Raw genomic sequence first — 17,262 nt, 5'->3', positions numbered from 1 at the left:
AATCAACGATGTTACAATGACTAACACACTAACAATCTTCAAATAAATTATAGTAACATGATGGATATTGTCAAATATTTGTACTAGGTAGAAAAATATATAAGGAAGATTTAACGCTAGAAAAATTAGTTTACAACGAACAATCTCAAATTTTTGTCCACTTTTTTTCTCCATCCAACTCAACATTGAAACTCCATGTTTCAGGCCATTGTCGTTCAGAGCGTTGTATGAGTTTGTGGACCTCCACCAGGACGGAGAGCCGTACGGCCAGGGTCCCTGCTCCAGAAAGTTCACCAGCAGATCGCAGCACTTGCAGGGTGAACCTCAGAACTTCACCTCTCCTAGAGACGTGTTCCTGTTCGGGAGAGGCGGAACGACCAATCTGAGGTTTACTATTTCACACTTCTTATGACACTTATTATCCTACATAAGTCAACACTTAAGACGACTCTGTCTCGTTAACTAGAAATTGTTTCATCTTTAATTTTATTTAGAAAAAGTTAAGAAATATTATATTAAATTTATTTTGTTTTTTGTTTGGATAAACTAAAGGATGAACTAAATTAACTTCAATTATGATATACTGATGTCGGATTTTTATATTCAATATGCTATATACTAATTTTTTTATATTTTAGCCATCTAAGAAATATGTTTATTTCGATAAAACGCGAACTTGAAATATAAATACGTTTAAAAAACAAACACCCTAACTAGATGATTTGAAAAGGTGCAAATCAACCTAAACTATAAACCATTTAACAACATTAGTCCTAGAGTTCACATCTAGAAGAATTATAAGCCTACTAGAATTTTAATAATTTCCTCCAAAATATACTAGGTTAAATAACAATTACATATGCATACATTGAGGTGTATAATTCAATGCTAACAATTATCAATCACATCAAAATAAGAAATATATGAATGGTTAGCATCTAGAACGGTTGAAACTCCTCAGCAGGACCTCAGCCTGATAAATCCTTTGTAATTGCAGCGTATTCCTTTACTAAACCAATCTTCTTGGAGCGTCTAAAGTTTAATTAGAGTCTTAAAGTATTAGGGTTGATGAGAACTGCAGTTAACAAAATCTTAATTTTATTTCAGTTTATTGCAGACTTAATTTTGTTATAAATGTAAGTTACCTTGTAATAAAATACTATTACACTTTTATTTCACTGTATTTCAGCCTGAAACTATAATTTTCAAGCAAAAGAATTTTTTTTAATGTTTTTTTAGAGAACTGCATATAATACTAAATTGTCAAACAACTTTTGTTTATAAAATAATGTCTTTTTACTGCAGCAAATAGTGTAACACGTAACATGCTGATAAAGTACGCTAGCAACAACGCCATTGATATCAGTCGTTTCACCAAACTATTATGTCAAAAAAAAACCAAACTTATAACATTATATATTATAATATTACTTATCACAAGAATTTTTCAATATTAGGTTATTTTGCTATTTGCACTTATCCACAGTGTGTATTAAAAAATCAAGATTTTTTTTCGTTTTTAGTTTGCGTTGCTGTCCTTAATAATTAAATACTTGATTTATTTATTTACCTAACCCGCCATGTTAAACTTCCCTATCCCAAGCGTGATGTATACAACTTCCTTACTTCTCGAGTGATGTAAAGTTGAAAAAAACTCACTCGGTGATGTAATGAAACCCATTTAAATAACATTGAGTGGATAACTTAAAAAATATACCTCTATGGAGCCAACGACGTTCAACGCTAGACATCAGCTGTGTGTTTGAATTTTATTGTTATGCTTTGAAGAATTTTCCGAACCTAGCTTTTGTTTATAAATGAACGCTACTGTTAGAAGATGAGTGAAATTGATAATGAAGCATATTGCTCGTAACCTCCTGAATATTGTCGGGTCAGGTAAAATCTTGTACGTTACACGTTACGCAAGAGCGAGTTTACATCACTTCGGTGAATTATGCAACTCGCCTTCGCCCTGCGTGATGTAAAAACGCTCTTACTACACTTGTAATGTAAATAGCTACTAGTTAACAGCCCGTGCTTTGCCACGGGAATAATGTCAGCAATAAAAGAGATAATAATTTTAACAATTTTAATAATTTTAATATACTTATGCTATTGAGATGTTAAATTTGCTTATGTATATTCCTACATTCATTATTTTTTATTTAAATTCTGTATTAAAATGATCAAATACTAAACAACACTGGTAAGGTTAAAGGATTTTATTTTTATTTTTCATCTAGTAAAAAGTTAAAATAGATTAAACAAAATATGTTTCATTTTAAGTGTGCAAGAGTTCTTTGTATACTATATTTTTTGTATAGACATTTCGGTCATTTCTTAGGTGCCCATGATCCTTTGTATCCGATATGTAGAAACGTAAGCCATTGAATGATCTTTCTCTACTTTCTGCTACGTAGAGCTGTCCGTGGGAAAAAGGGTTTTGGTAGGTATACACCGATTTTAGCGATTGATTGCCCTTGGACCTTATTTATTGTCATTGCGAATGCAAGGATTACGGGAAACTGAGTTCTTTCAAGTTTGAATGGCAATAAAGTTCCAGAAGTTGTTAGATGAATTCGTGGGATAAGAATCCTTTGTCCAATCGAAGTCCCCGTCAGAATTTCACAATCTATTGAGTTGCGGTACAGGTTTTTCACTCGCATTCTTGTTCCGTTAATTATTGCTTTAGATGTGTTCAAATTTCTGATTAGCATTACTATAGAATTTTTTTCAAAGTCAGTTTGTGAGGTGGTAAGCCACTTACAGTCAAACTATTGAGAAATTCAGTTGGGAATGTAGTGTGAGCCATGTCATCATCTGCTATCACCTTGTCAACACTACAGTAGTCTATTTCTTCACCAGGTAAATTTTTTAAAATGCAATTATTAATTAATAAACAGTCTTCATTTCTTGGTGCTAGTACAGCTCTCTCAGTAATGTCTGAAGTTGCGATTAGTTTATTAAGATCTTCGTAAATATCTTCAATTACTGAGCCAGAACTAATTAACTGGGTGGGTATTTTCATTATATCCTCTCCCAAATCAACTTCTTTGTTTAGTTCACCATTACCGACTGATCTGAGAAACTTTGAAAACTCTATTTCACTATCCAATACCTTCATGTTTTTAGACAAACTCAGTTGTTTAACGCACCCCCAGTGCTCGTAAGATTTAACGCATTGTTCAATTATCGTGGCTGGACCAGCGTGTGGTACTACTGGTAGTGTTTGGTGAAAGTCTCCACACAATTAGATAACTTTACCACCTAAGAATAGTTTCTTATTTATTTTTGTTTCTCATAAGATCTCAAAGTAATCCATCGATAATGTTTAAAACATATACTGGACACATAGATATTTCATCTATAATTATTAATGAAGACTCTATAATTATTTTAGCCCCAGGAATGTTTGGTTTGATACCAGATGTTGAGTTCTCCAAGATGGGTATAGGCAATTTGAAAATATTGTGAAGAGTCCGACCTCCATCTAGGAGGCTGGCTGCAATGCCACTGCATGCACATGGAATACACTGTTGTTGCATTGATCATAGTTTGCACAGTAAAGCTTTTTGCACAAATGTTTTTCCACATCCTGCATATGCTGTTAAACAAAATACGTTTGTAGAAGATGTTTCCTTTAGTATGGCTTCTAAAACAGTTTCGATAATGAATCTTTGCTCATCATTTGCTTTATTGTACATTTCCTTAAATAAACTGTCTTGTTCTTGAGCATCGAATGTGTTTCTTTTGATAGTATACTGAATAGGAATAGGTAAGCCGAGTTCTTTACATGACGTATTATGGATGATTCAAATATCCTCTATTTCCATTAGGCATAAATTTATAGAGCTTTGTGTGTCATGGCGTAGTTTGAAATCTTCACACAAGTAATCTTTAAATTCTTCCCAAAGTTCTGCAGCAATTGTTGGAATGTTTAGTCCACAAATAAATCCGAAGAGTTGACGTAACTGGTATGGCATTTGTGTCTCCTTGGCTTCATTGAGTGATTCACGCCATTCGTTATTGTTGGTTGCAATCCCTCTGGCATATGCAGCTTCTACAAAAGAGTTGTACCTTACGCTGTTGAATGTTAGCAAGTCCTCAAAACATGATGGACCACGGGCATGCAGTAGAATGAGGCGAAGATAGTATATTTCTGGTTGTTTTGGGTTGACAATGTATAACCTCGTTATTGTTTTTTATGCTCCCTGTTTCCTCCGTTTCCAAGTTCTATTTATCGTGTCCCAAGTATAGTTTTGAGGAATTTCAGTGTACAGGAGATGTTGTGCATGTGTATCAGTTTTGTTTGAATCAAAGAAGGCTTGTAGTTTAGTTTTCTTGGGATCAGCAATAACACCATCTTCTTCTCCCTCTTTGAAAATTACTGTCTGTTGGTCAGGTAAGTGTATATCTAGACGAATCAATGAGTGAGTTTGAAAATGCATTTTGTACTCAAATATACGCCAAACAGATTCAGTTGAACCAACGTAACGGCCGTTTGAATAAGAATCAATCTCATCATAAACCAGAACACTGCTGTTTTCTTTGAGAATTTTAGTGTTGCACAATCATCCCTTGTACACATACTTGTATGTATATTTAATGCTTTTAACAGTTGTGCAGACTTCTACGTTCATATGACAGTTGAACTTAATTAGAAGGTATGGATTGTATGGAACTATATATATATATCTATTGTCTATAGTATGTCCACGAACGTCGACAACTATGCCATTATCGCGGCGTTTATATTCAGGATATCCATTTAGATTGTCTCTAGTGCTATTGTTAAAAGCTTTTGGGAACTGTTTTGAACACTTTCCCTTAACCATGTATGGGGAGTTTAGGTTTAGTGAGCCACATGGCCCATGTACCATGTGATTTTGCACCAATCTGTGAAGAGTTGCATGCTCATTTGGGTCAGGAATTTCAGCAGAAACAAATTTATCAATATCTGCAATATTGTGAATCTTATCATCATTGTCAAGTGTCAATAAAATATGAGCATGGGGTAAGCCACGTTTCTGAAATTCGATAGTATATATCAATGCTGCTATTCTTCCAAATACATGTTTCTTTGTAAGGCACATAATAAGTTCTTTAAGTTTACAATGAAACACACGCACGACCAAATCTGGTATGGTTATAAACAATGAGGGCTTTCCAAACTTTTGGACAGTAGCCATAGCGTCTAAATAATGTTTATGCATATTCCGTGGAGATCCAATAAATGAAGAAGGCAATATTATTTGTTTTCCAACAGCATCGTCCTGAAGACCACTTCTTTTGTGCACGAAGTCAGCAATATTCAGATAAAGATCAGCATGTAGGCTGTTTTGATTGAAACGAATATAGTTTAAACGTGTGCCCTCAATCCTACAATACATGTCCACTGTCCATTGCAGGTAGAGTTTTTGTGATCTATGCAATAGGCTGAAATCTGGACGAATCGCAAGCCGATAGGATGCGTACTGCAGTAATGTAGTTTTTTTACGTCGATTTACACTACAACGGTCATGTTCTGTTTGGGGTTTCCATCCAAAGTCACCATATGGGAACAACAGAAGATAGGCCAATGGGTCTAAAGATGGCTCAATCACAGAAATTTTACGAACACCATTAGATCTTGAATATACTCTTAAGTTTCTCTCAGCAGGGGGTGCACCATCTTCTGACCGGAATCAGCCACATCTGTTTGAACGGCATCATTGTAGCGTCTCCTGTCACACAGTTTGTCTTCCACTGTATGCATAAGAATTTCAGAGTCATATTTACAACACATATCTGCCACAGTTCTAAATGAAGACATGAAGGGATTGATGGAATAAAGATATTCACTTAAATCATGCATCAGCAGTTGGTCGCATTTCACATTGGACCTTTGACCCATTCTGTGAGTAACAGCGGTGTTTACGTCGTATTAGTTGGGCACACTTTGGTTCAATGTTAGAGAGTATTAACGGTCCAATCCGATGGTAAAAGGAGTCATGGATCTTAAAGTTATATATACAACCAGATGTTGATTCATCTAAGTGAGACTCAGAACTCACCATAGCAAAAGCTGAGTTGTATGATCTTATACCTGATCGGCGTTTTTTTTTTTAGGAACTTCCAGGGCACATTTTACACTATCACTGCTCTTTACTTTTTTAGTTCGATGTTTTTCTACGCGTGTTTTTGTTCTGTTTGTCTCTTTACGCCCAGTTAATGACTTTTTACCTTTTCTTTTTCTTTTTGTACTTTTTTCATCCTGGGTATTATGAGAAAGTTTTATAACACTGTAATGACCCGAGTCAACATTGCCACTAAACATCAAGTCACACACTTCTTCGCCAGAACCAATGTCATAAGTCACAGTTTCTTCAGCAACTTCCCTGTGTAATCGAAATAAATAGTTAGGGTATAGCTCACTGATACATTGTAGTTCCACGTATCCAGCGTAATTGCCATCTCGGGAAAGTAAAGTTTGGTATTGGTGACGGTCAAACACTGATGTTGAGTACCTAAGACTCATCGCCTACGATAAAACTTTTGTATTTTTCCCACTCTTTAACAATTTTCTGGACAACTTTCAAACGGATTTCCCTATGATTGTTCTGGTGGCCGTATAGAATAAATGATATTGATCCAAACAAACAGTTTCCGTCCCCTGCTATAGGTATAATTTCATGTTCCATACTCAAACATAAGCTCAATCAACACTTTCCTTCAGAAACACTTTCAGCAACACTTTCGCAGGAAAACTAACACATTATTCGAAAATACAAAATTGACACTAAAAAATACAAATAATGTTTAAATACATTTACAAATAATACATCGTGGTATACAACCTTATCAAATACACTTTTCCTTGAAAACTCAATCAACACATTCCTTCAGAAACACTTTCTTTCAGCAACATTTTTGCAGGCAAACTCAAACATTATTCGAAAATACAAAATTGACACTAAAAAATACAAATAATGTTCATATACATTTACAAATAATACATTGTGGTATACAACTTTAACAAATTCACTTTTCCTTGTTTGAAATCGTGTGTACAGGAACTCCTAGATTAATAATTACATACTGAAAGTAAGGTTACAATAATAATAACAAATCTAACAAATATTAAATAGCTGACATATGATTAACAATTATTAAATAAGCTGTAAATTATATTCTTCAATAAGAATGTATTGACTCAACCTTTGAAGGGCTGTAGGTCTTAACCCTTAGAAAAAACGTGAATTCTAATGAAGTTCGGCAAATCTATGCATTATCCCCTTTAATTTGACACATAGATCTTGTGGATCGGTCCAGTAATTACTGAGAAAACAGTGTTACAACTGTGTATTAAATATATAGATTACAGTATCCCTCCTGTTTTTTGCATAATTTTTACTCGTATATGATATCAGCTGTGTTTGTGTCCAGCTGTGTTTACCGGTTCGAGGCCCAGCGAGGAGACAGTGTTCGTATCACCATCCACGGCATGCAGACCGCTAACAGATCAAGTTGTGTGACGAGAAATAACACCGACTCCGGCAGACTACAATGTGTTGGAAACGCGACTGCTCAGTTGAGAATATGGGAGGTAAATGAAACATGGGTCTCCTTTTATAAAAAACGTTTTGAGGAATTTATGAAATCCTTTATCTTTAAAAAACTAACATTTCAGCATTTTAGAATGTTGAAATAAAATCATTCTACGGTTTATGGTTGGTCAAGGCGTACACTGTCGTCGTTAAGTGAGATATTTAAAAGTATTATAAGTTTATTTTAAAGTTCAAATTCATATATTTATAAGATTTTCTTTTCATTATAAATAGCGCTGATTGAAATAATTGGTTAGGTCATCAAGTGAATTTTTTACTTGTTTATTTCAAATTTAGCTTAAACACTTTCAACTTGATAATAGCATAGGTCTATGTGTGTATTTGCCATTTATATTAAGGTATATTTCATGAACCAAGACTTTTAGAAAACGTTTAATGATACCATATTATCCAATTATTTAACAAACAACGAGAAAAAGAAAATTCCTTTAATTTCTCTATGGAATGATTACGATTTCATTAGAAATCCAGCGATGAATTAATAAAGCCTCAATTTGTCACAAAATCAAACTAAAATTTTGTGTAGTATTTTCTTTATTTTCTTTGTAATTATTTCTTTTAAGCTAGCAATAAAAAAATGTATACCACCAAAACACTCAATTTCTCAACTGTGTGCAGGTGTCGTGGAGCACTGCCATCCCTCTAGGTCGTGACTGTCTGTGTGGAGGTGCAGATAACTTCCTCCCTTACACCTTCACCTCCGCCGCCCACATAGTAGAGGTCCACTTCACAGCACTTCACATGACCTCCACTGACGACTACCGAGGTCTCAACTTCAGAGCCTCCTGGGAGTTTGTGCGTACCCCAGTCTGTCCCAGGAAACAGAGAATTGCTGGCATCAGTGGGGAATTGTTGTTCCAGTCACCAAGTCGCACACCAGATGAGGTAAATGTTTTATTAATCACAATGTCCCTGAACAAAAAAACTGCTAAAATACAAATATTAAATATACAGATTGTGATATAGAAGTGGGTATTTAAGGTAAATGTTACTACTTGTTGAAACAATTGATTTCTTTGCATGCTTTCAGTTAGATAATTAGAGTCAACATTGTTGTTAACCTCGTTGTTACCGAGTAAGGCCATTCAATAAAATAATCATCGTAAGTCCAAAATAATTTTTAAAACTCGGACAATATTTACAAGCCTTAGAACAATATCGAGATGGGAATAGACATATTATTTACTAATTAGGTTTGTGAATAATTTTGTTGACAAAATTTAGTAGTTTTTTTTTAAATTTTGGGTGGTACGAAATTCGGAGATCCAGACACTTTACACTCAAAATGGAATAAAATCATCCATATCACTATTATATAAAAATAAAATCGCGAAAGCATCTTTTCCAAACACCTAAATACAGTATTGATTGCAAACCCTACCAAAACCATCCGCAGGCACAGGTAGAGTTAATAGAATGTTTTGCTGTAAAAATGTGATTGCTTATAACAGACTATTTTTTTAATATATGTTATTTTTATCTTATCAATGGTATTTGCCAAAAATAGTATAATTATCCTACACCCTACCACCACTACCCAAGAGGGAAACATTTTCCAAATTAACCATAATTACTGTAGCCCCTCATTTTTAAGAAGGTTGCCACAAAACGATTTTAAATATCTCAAAAGGCTCAAAAGTTAAGGAAGGGTGCAAGTTACTTTTCAGCCCCCCTGTATAATCAGGCATTCTATGCCTAAAATTATTCAGCCCGGCAAAGTATCAAATAAGCCTCATTATTTAATTTTCCTACTCATTCTACAGAATGCTTTTGCCACTCCAGGCAACGTTTAAAAAAATACGTTGTTTTAGGACTTTTTTCCTTTTTTATCATTAACTAATCTAATCCAAAATAAACTAACCCAAGCCAACAAAACCTAATCATATACAAAATGCTTCATTATTTTAAAGAAACTCGTTAGACTTTTGATTTCTATTTATAATCTAGCCATTTTAAGGTTTTAAGTGGAAATAATTCAATAAATGTTGAAACTGTGCACATGTGTAGTACTAATACCCAGTAACAACATATCAACAATCAAATTTAAATTATAAGAATTAAATTCGTGCATGCTGTGCTACGGCAGCCATCTTGGAAAATGGCGGCCAATTTTCACCTTTTTTACCATATTTCACTAACCGTTGGAAATACAGAAATGTTGTTCTAACAAAAGTTAAAGAACAGAAAAAAATACATCTCGTTAGTTATGGCAATACTAGTCCTACCTCAAACGGTTATTGAGGAAAATTGAAATTAATATTAATTTTAAAATTCCTATGTTATTCTTTATGGAAAATAAGAAAACTGTTGATGTTCGCTAGTTTATGGATATCTTTTTAATAAACTTAGAAAATTTATTTATTTCATACTAAGCTATTAATATATTGATAAAAATAACAAATTTTATAATCCTCCCTGTAGTAGCAAACCTAAGTACTTATTAAACCTGACGTTATTTAAATAAACTGTGATTGTTAACTTCAGAATAAGCCACGTCCCCAATAACTGTTGGTAACTACTGTGCTGATTCAAGTCTAGTGTAATGTATGAACAATACCCCCGCCGCAGCAAACCTGTACACTAAGTAAAATTCCCTTTGTCTGATTAATTTTCAAATAAATCTATTTAAAGCACAGCATACACGAATGTTGATGTTTGATATGTTGTTACGAGGTACTAGTCCTACACTTGTGCAAAGTTTCACCATTTAGAGAATTATTTCCAGGTAGACGGGTATTTTGCATCTTAAAATGAATGGACTTAGGTATTAGCCAGTCTAAACTGAAATAATCTTTACTAACCTAACCACATTATATTTTTCCTACAGTTACTATAAATCATATAAATAATTAATCTTTCAAACACTGTACAACATGCTTTTAGGTTAGGCTGAATCCAATCAATGAACGAAATGGGAAACGCTGCACCAGCTGATCGTAGTCGTATCTTTATGTTGCCAACCTATTTCCAAGCGTACGATTAACGTGCATAATAAAAGCACTCTGTTTTGTGTTGTTTGGTTGAAATACTGATGTTCTACAAAGTAAAAAGTGTGCAGCAAAGTAAGTATATGAAGCAATTGGCAGCTTTCTTTACTATAATCAGTGCAAGGAACCCCACTTTGTCGGGTGACTGTAGGAAAAATATTTTAATATTGTAAAGAGTTTATTTGAACAAATATCTTTATTTTATACTTTGTCTAAACGCTTCAGGCAATATACTGCCAAGTAGTTCTTTATAATACCTGCATTTTGTACTTTGTCAGTAATGGTAATATATTTATATATGTGTGTTTGTATATAATTCACCTATCTACATGTGTCGTTCTATTGAAACAATGCAGTTATTGAATTTTTTAATTGTTAAAACTATGTTAGTTTTCGAATCTCAATAAAAGAAATTATAAAATTAAACACATGTTATCAAGTTTTAATTTTTATGTGTAAGATAAAATGTTAGGCTAAATTTTCAATTAGCAAGTCTATGAATATGCCACCAGACAACTCTTTGAATTTCACTTTTTCCTTTGTCAGTTAATTTGGCTGTTAATTGACAATTATTGTCTTTTGATGTTGATTGCTTAACTAAGTTTCTTCCACTCACGTTTCAATGACGTTTTAACTCAATAACTAAAACCCACTTATATATTATCATTATTTAAAGTGTGATACGTGTTAAAATCTATTTATTCATACTTTTTGATAATAGACTACTTATGTTCATGAACAAATTTTGTTAAATTTTCCATAACAATTATTTAGTATTCCCTCTCCAACTAAATACATTCTATACATCTCTCTGATGAATTTTACAAACTAGGTTTCCGTCTGGCTTTCAGCATTATCATTATATAATGCAAAACCACATAAACTAATTAGATTAACTTTAATAAAATACATATACATGCCCTGAGATACATGTACTCAGGATTCTGTGGGTTAGTTCTGATTTCGATATTGATCTAGGGCCCCATGCTTCAAGTATTCAGAAATATCTATGAGGTTGAGTTTAAAATTGTAAGTATTATAAAAAAAACCTAAAACAGTCACATTTTATCTGTTTGCATTTGGACGAATTAAAGAATTTAAATTTTCAACTCAGTGATTTGTATTACAGTAATTAAGAAAGGGGAAATCCATTTTATTGGTACAACTAAATTTTTATAGCCAATGTTTCGGGTTGGTGTAACTAATTTGTACAGCAACTTAAAGAATCACATACTGTATTTTTATCCACTGTGTCACCATGGGTCGGAGAAAGGGTCACACCACACTATTGATAAATAAGTAAGCTGTAGGAAAATATAAAGAGATTTTTGTTGTTATACAGATACCCTTACAACCAATTTTTCATATTGTTTTGAATTATTATATTTATTTATTTTATTGTAAAAAGGAGGATCTATTTGCTTAATCCCTCACCGTGTTACCTTTACTTAGCATCATAAATTAATTGATTAGGAAAAGTTTTATTTTGATTAAATCTTGTAGTTAGTGAAAAGATTTTAACAAGTCAGGGTTATTTTGTAAATCTAATTTGTAAATACAATTCAACCTTTACAGGTAAACTGTGAAGGTCATCCCTGGGTCATCACTCCTCTAGACGCAAGGTTCCTATACGTCCAGATCAAGGGAACAGTGATTCGTGGTGCTGCCCCAGTTGATTCCAACTCTACTTCCGTTTCGTCATCCAGTCGATGCCCCACCCGGAATCGCATGTTGCTTCATTCAGGAGGGGGAGGCCAGCAAGTTCTTGTGTGCCCCCTGGACCAAGATTCAGCTCACAACTCGCTGGTATATCATTGATATTTCGGTTGTAAAAGAAAGATATGTAGTTAGTTTAAAGATAAATAAGCTTTCAGTTTGAAAAAAGGTCAAATCAAACTATAACAGTAGTATTGTGTTGAATAGAATACCCTCTAACAACAGCATATGTACAGTATACTCCCTAGCAACCTTTAGCAACGCTTTATGTTGAAGTAAGTAATAGGTGGTAAATGCGATGTTCAATGCGATGTTTAAATTTAAAACCCAAGTACATATTTTTTACGACCGTTTTGTAAACTAATCGTTTCAGTTCAGTTCTTAGAATTAACAAGTTTCACATAACAGCATGCCCGTTTACTTACATAACAGCATAGTTTTATTTAACACACGGGTAATGGACCAATGAGGTTCAAGGATTAGAGAAAATAAGTTAAATTCCAATGATTCGAACTTGAACTAATGACTAATGTTCTACGAGTGTCGTTAACACTATTTACGCGATTTGCTTCCACTGCTTTACCTACGACAGTGTATAAATTACTAAAATCACTGCTCATAACTTTTAAGAGAGGTTATGTTTTCGTTTATAACCTCTCATTGCCACTGACAGTGATGCAACGAAACTGAACCAAACACTAATTGCATCACTCAAAAATTAAATTGGTCTGACCAGCTGATTAGTTGAAGTTCGATTCATTACAATTTTACTTCTTCTCTCTCAATCCTTGAATCTCGTTGGTCCGTTACCCGTGTTGTTATGAGAAGAACTATGCTGTTATGATAGTAAACAATGCTGTTATGAGAAACTTTTCAATTCTAAAAACTGAACTGAAACGGCAACATTAAAAAAAAGGTCGTAGGTACACTATTATTATCTATTATACTCGTATATCATATTTAGACAGAAAACCCCCAGATCAGTTGTTAAATTCTCAGTTTTGAATTACTATATTTTATAGTCACGCTACTTAGGACCAAGTAAAATTATGGATGTAACAATATATACCATTTATGGGTTACAAACATGAACCGATTATAGCACTTCGTAATAGCACGTATAAACATGAATGAAAATTACTAAACAGAATAATTGTAATCTTTCACAATAATTTAAAAAACTGTTGCCGTTAGAAAATAACAAGTTATGGATTTTTTCACTTACAGAATATTTGGACGAACATTGTTCATACCTATGAAAACCAAACTGAAAAGGACATTCAAACAAAAATAAAGATTAAAAAAACATAACTTTGGCTGTCTTATAAAAATATACTGTAATTTAAACTTAAAATTTTTAATTTTTTTCCGCAATTCTTGATTTAGCTGAGGTTAATATTGCAGATCCCACGGTGGATGTAATATTCTGTTAGAGCCTAACTTGATAAGGCTTACATTTCAAAGACGTCTTCTTGATCAAATCCAAAACTGATTCCTAATTAAGTTTGACGAACTTTGGAACTGGAAAGATAACTTGGTAATCCAACCTCAAACAAGTTTGATGTTCTCCAGTTGCCTCTTTGTATTTGCCACTATTAAGTCCATGAAGTTTGTTTTGAACATGAAAAATTGCTATTATTCACTACTATTTGAACATTATTCTTAAAACTATTTCAATAATGAGATTTAAATAGCACTTTTCTTTACAACGAAACTAATATAAACACATAAACGTAATGATACAATATAAAAGTATAATGTTGTAACCAGTAATGGGGTGGCATCGGGTATTTCATACCTGAAGAGTTTTTACCTGAAGAAATATAATTTAAATAAAGAAAAGTTCATTTAAAAGAAAACATTTCCGATTCTACCCTCGTTGTTATCAAACGTCAACGTTTAAAATGCGTCATTAGTCGATAGCTTAGAGGCAAATTTCCATTGGTTAAATAATCGATCACGCTCAATCAGATTAATCAATAAAATTCAGGCAACCTTAAGATTTGAAGGCGAGCTTTTAAACAAGATCCGTAAATTTCAACTAATTGACACTAGTATTAATATGTTTCAACGTTTAAGAGTTGTAAATACAAATCTAAGGTTCTTTAACATAACATAATGTCCCATTACATTTAAAATCACGTTATATTTCAATATAATAATGATATACGGCCTTTACAGTCTCATTAAGACGATACTGTACAGTTTCTTCCTGTCAAAATACTATTTTTAAAATGTTCATCTACTGTTGACTTAGTATAAATAACATTGTCATCCTTGTACGCACTTTTACAGTAAACAAATGTTAACCAAAGCATTGTGACCTACCTAATGTTGTATAATGTTTGTTGTCCCTCCCACTGCTAGGTCGAGGTGTTTTCCGCGGGCTGGATGACTGATAGTTCCCCACGTAAATCACCAGGATTTATCCCCGATACTCCACAGACTCGTAGTGTTCTCGTGGAGTTCCTCCCCAAAGAACCGGGAAAATACACTGTTACGTGGATGGAGATTTCAAGAAGGTATATTATTATTATTTTTTATTTTGATATGTTTGTTCACTAAAGTTATGCAAAAGTTCAAATTAGTTTGGGTACGTAAATGGCCGTTAATTGGCTGATAGTACCATAGCTTAGTACTACATGTTTTGTGATTTCCGAGTCTTTCCTCAAATTTAGTTACATAATGTAAAAATACTATTCTTTTATTTTACAAATATTGCCACAATACTTTTACGTATTTTATATACCAAGAAGAGTTACAACTAGGTTTAACCAATTGTTGCTCCGATGTAGTTTGACAAAGTATTATAGTTATGTGTTGAGGTTTATGTTACTTTTCTAGACCTAACTACCCAACCGCAGACATGGCATTGTCCGACTGCCCACATCGTTGTCCAGAGCTAGATGCCTGTATCAATGCTTCCTTGTGGTGTGATGGTACCTCCCACTGCCCCAGCGGTTATGACGAGGCGTTCACCCATTGCCTCTACCTGCTTCAACTACCACTTCACCAAATGGCCCTGTGGATACTGGGCTTCCTAATACTTGTGGTAATAACATGTGAAATCATTTTAGCTATTTAACACCATATAGTTGATAAAAACAGCATCTCTTAAAATCTAAGTACAAATTGAAAATTATGACAGTTTAAACATGTACCTAATATGGAAATTTACATTGACCTATTATATTATAACTCAATCACAAGTTTCCAAAATCAGTTTTTAAAAGTTGCACAATCTATTTTAGTGGAAATGAAGACACATAACGTGTAACCATTTCTTAACCAATACTTTTGCCAGCATCCTTCCAAATGAATTGATAGTTTCAAAACTATATTGCCAAATCAAAAAATTTATATTCGTTAACTCAATTTTAAAACAGGTTAAAACGTGTTATCTTCAATTTCATTCAATAGTTAGTTGAGTTTGATTACTAAACTGTCTATTTAAAAGTCTTTTTTTTAAGTTTGTTATAATAATGAGCGTAAAATAACCTTTTTAATCAATAAACCTATAGTTTCTACATTTAGCCATATTCCTCTAAGTGGATAAATAAACTAAACCAAAAACGTCCATTAAAATCTTAGTTGTTGTTATTCAACAGGACTGATAGTGAAAGTTGGCAGGTTTTATATTTGTGTAATTGTTGAAGGCATCAGTTTGCTGTGTCTTCTGCCACGTCTGCCGAGCTGAGGCAGGCTCTAGACTCAAGAGTCTCCCCTCCGATACTGACCCAATTGTCGGCACTCCCAAGGAGGTGATTTGCTGACAATCAGACAATTCTGTGCGCTACGTTGAGGTAAGTGTTGATAAACATATTTTATTGATTTAATCAAACTTTACATTATTCACTGTTGAATATTCGAGTTTAGTTTGTTTTCGCCATCAGCATAACCTTTTATTGTGAGTGAACTACCCTGACCCTGGTCTTGTTACTATCTGTTATATCCAAACTCAACAAAATTCAAACATTTGAACAATGTAATAAGCAGAAACACAGAGGGATTATAACATCATACAACTGAAAAGCAGTAGTAGGATAACAACACAATACTAAATCGACTAGCTAATATTACAAGAAAGAAAAGATAATAATTACCTGGCATTGAATTTAATATACCGTATAATACCTGATATACTGTCTTGTGTGTTTGAGGAATATCCCTCTTCTTTAATGTTTTTGAAGGATCAGGTCCGGTGATTTTTTCATTGTGTAAATTATGTTGGCGAATTGTGGTTATCTCTCATGATTTACACCAATTGAGTTTAATGCTGTAAACGATCTAATCTATTAGACATAAATATTTTGTGCGAATTTCAGGTTGACCGTGTGACCACCGTGTGATAGGCTGAGGTTTACTTGTGCCTCTATCACCCGGAGTATCGGTCGTCTTGACGTCCCCACCTCCACCATGGGACCACCAGCCTACAGATCTCCATCCTATTAATACTAAGTTTTAAGTTCAACAGTCGTATACAATGTAAAGGCCACAGTATTTCTTTTCGAATCAATGTTGTAACACAATTTACAGCAAATTTATTGAATAGTATTCTTAAAAATTTCAAGTCTTTAACGAAAATAAATTTAATAGACACTTATAATAACATACAAACTTGTAAAGCTAGCAAGAAACAAAAAAGAACACACTTATAAATACCACTTAGTTTGTCAGATTCGAAGACAATTTTCACATTAATATTTAAGACAAAAAAATAATACAGTGACTGAATGTCATGTTTTTTATTGGTTTTCCTTTTATTATAAATGAAACAACGATCTGGTGTTCAACAATTAAAAAAATATAAATAATGATACAATATAAAGCTGCAGTTAAAATTTGATTTTCATAATGCCCATCCATTTTCATATAAGAACTTTAGTTGTCATCTACTATTCTATATATTTAAAAAAATACTTTCTTTTAAACATTTTTTTTAAATCCTGTTT

The 17,262-nt window shown here is 33.3% G+C and overlaps 1 protein-coding gene across 1 annotated transcript in view; it reads left to right on the top strand.

The window, feature by feature from the left end:
• Positions 1-16,935, top strand: part of LOC128986581 (uncharacterized) — a 34,119-nt gene extending 17,184 nt beyond the window's left edge. The window contains exons 14-21 of the mRNA XM_054407018.1: positions 205-387; positions 7,426-7,585; positions 8,226-8,492; positions 12,170-12,400; positions 14,678-14,832; positions 15,155-15,362; positions 15,967-16,113; positions 16,636-16,935. Of these exons, the coding sequence (XP_054262993.1) occupies positions 205-387; positions 7,426-7,585; positions 8,226-8,492; positions 12,170-12,400; positions 14,678-14,832; positions 15,155-15,362; positions 15,967-16,083 (1,321 nt within the window). The 3' untranslated portion in view covers positions 16,084-16,113; positions 16,636-16,935. The remainder of the gene's footprint in view (positions 1-204; positions 388-7,425; positions 7,586-8,225; positions 8,493-12,169; positions 12,401-14,677; positions 14,833-15,154; positions 15,363-15,966; positions 16,114-16,635) is intronic.
• Positions 16,936-17,262: the final 327 nt, after the last annotated feature.

Source organism: Macrosteles quadrilineatus, unplaced genomic scaffold (genome assembly GCF_028750875.1).
Source record: "Macrosteles quadrilineatus isolate MER2022 unplaced genomic scaffold, UCM_ALF_1.0 Scaffold_2__2_contigs__length_208266976, whole genome shotgun sequence".
NCBI classification, from domain to species: domain Eukaryota; kingdom Metazoa; phylum Arthropoda; class Insecta; order Hemiptera; family Cicadellidae; genus Macrosteles; species Macrosteles quadrilineatus.
This window is presented reverse-complemented; position numbering and strand designations above follow the sequence as displayed.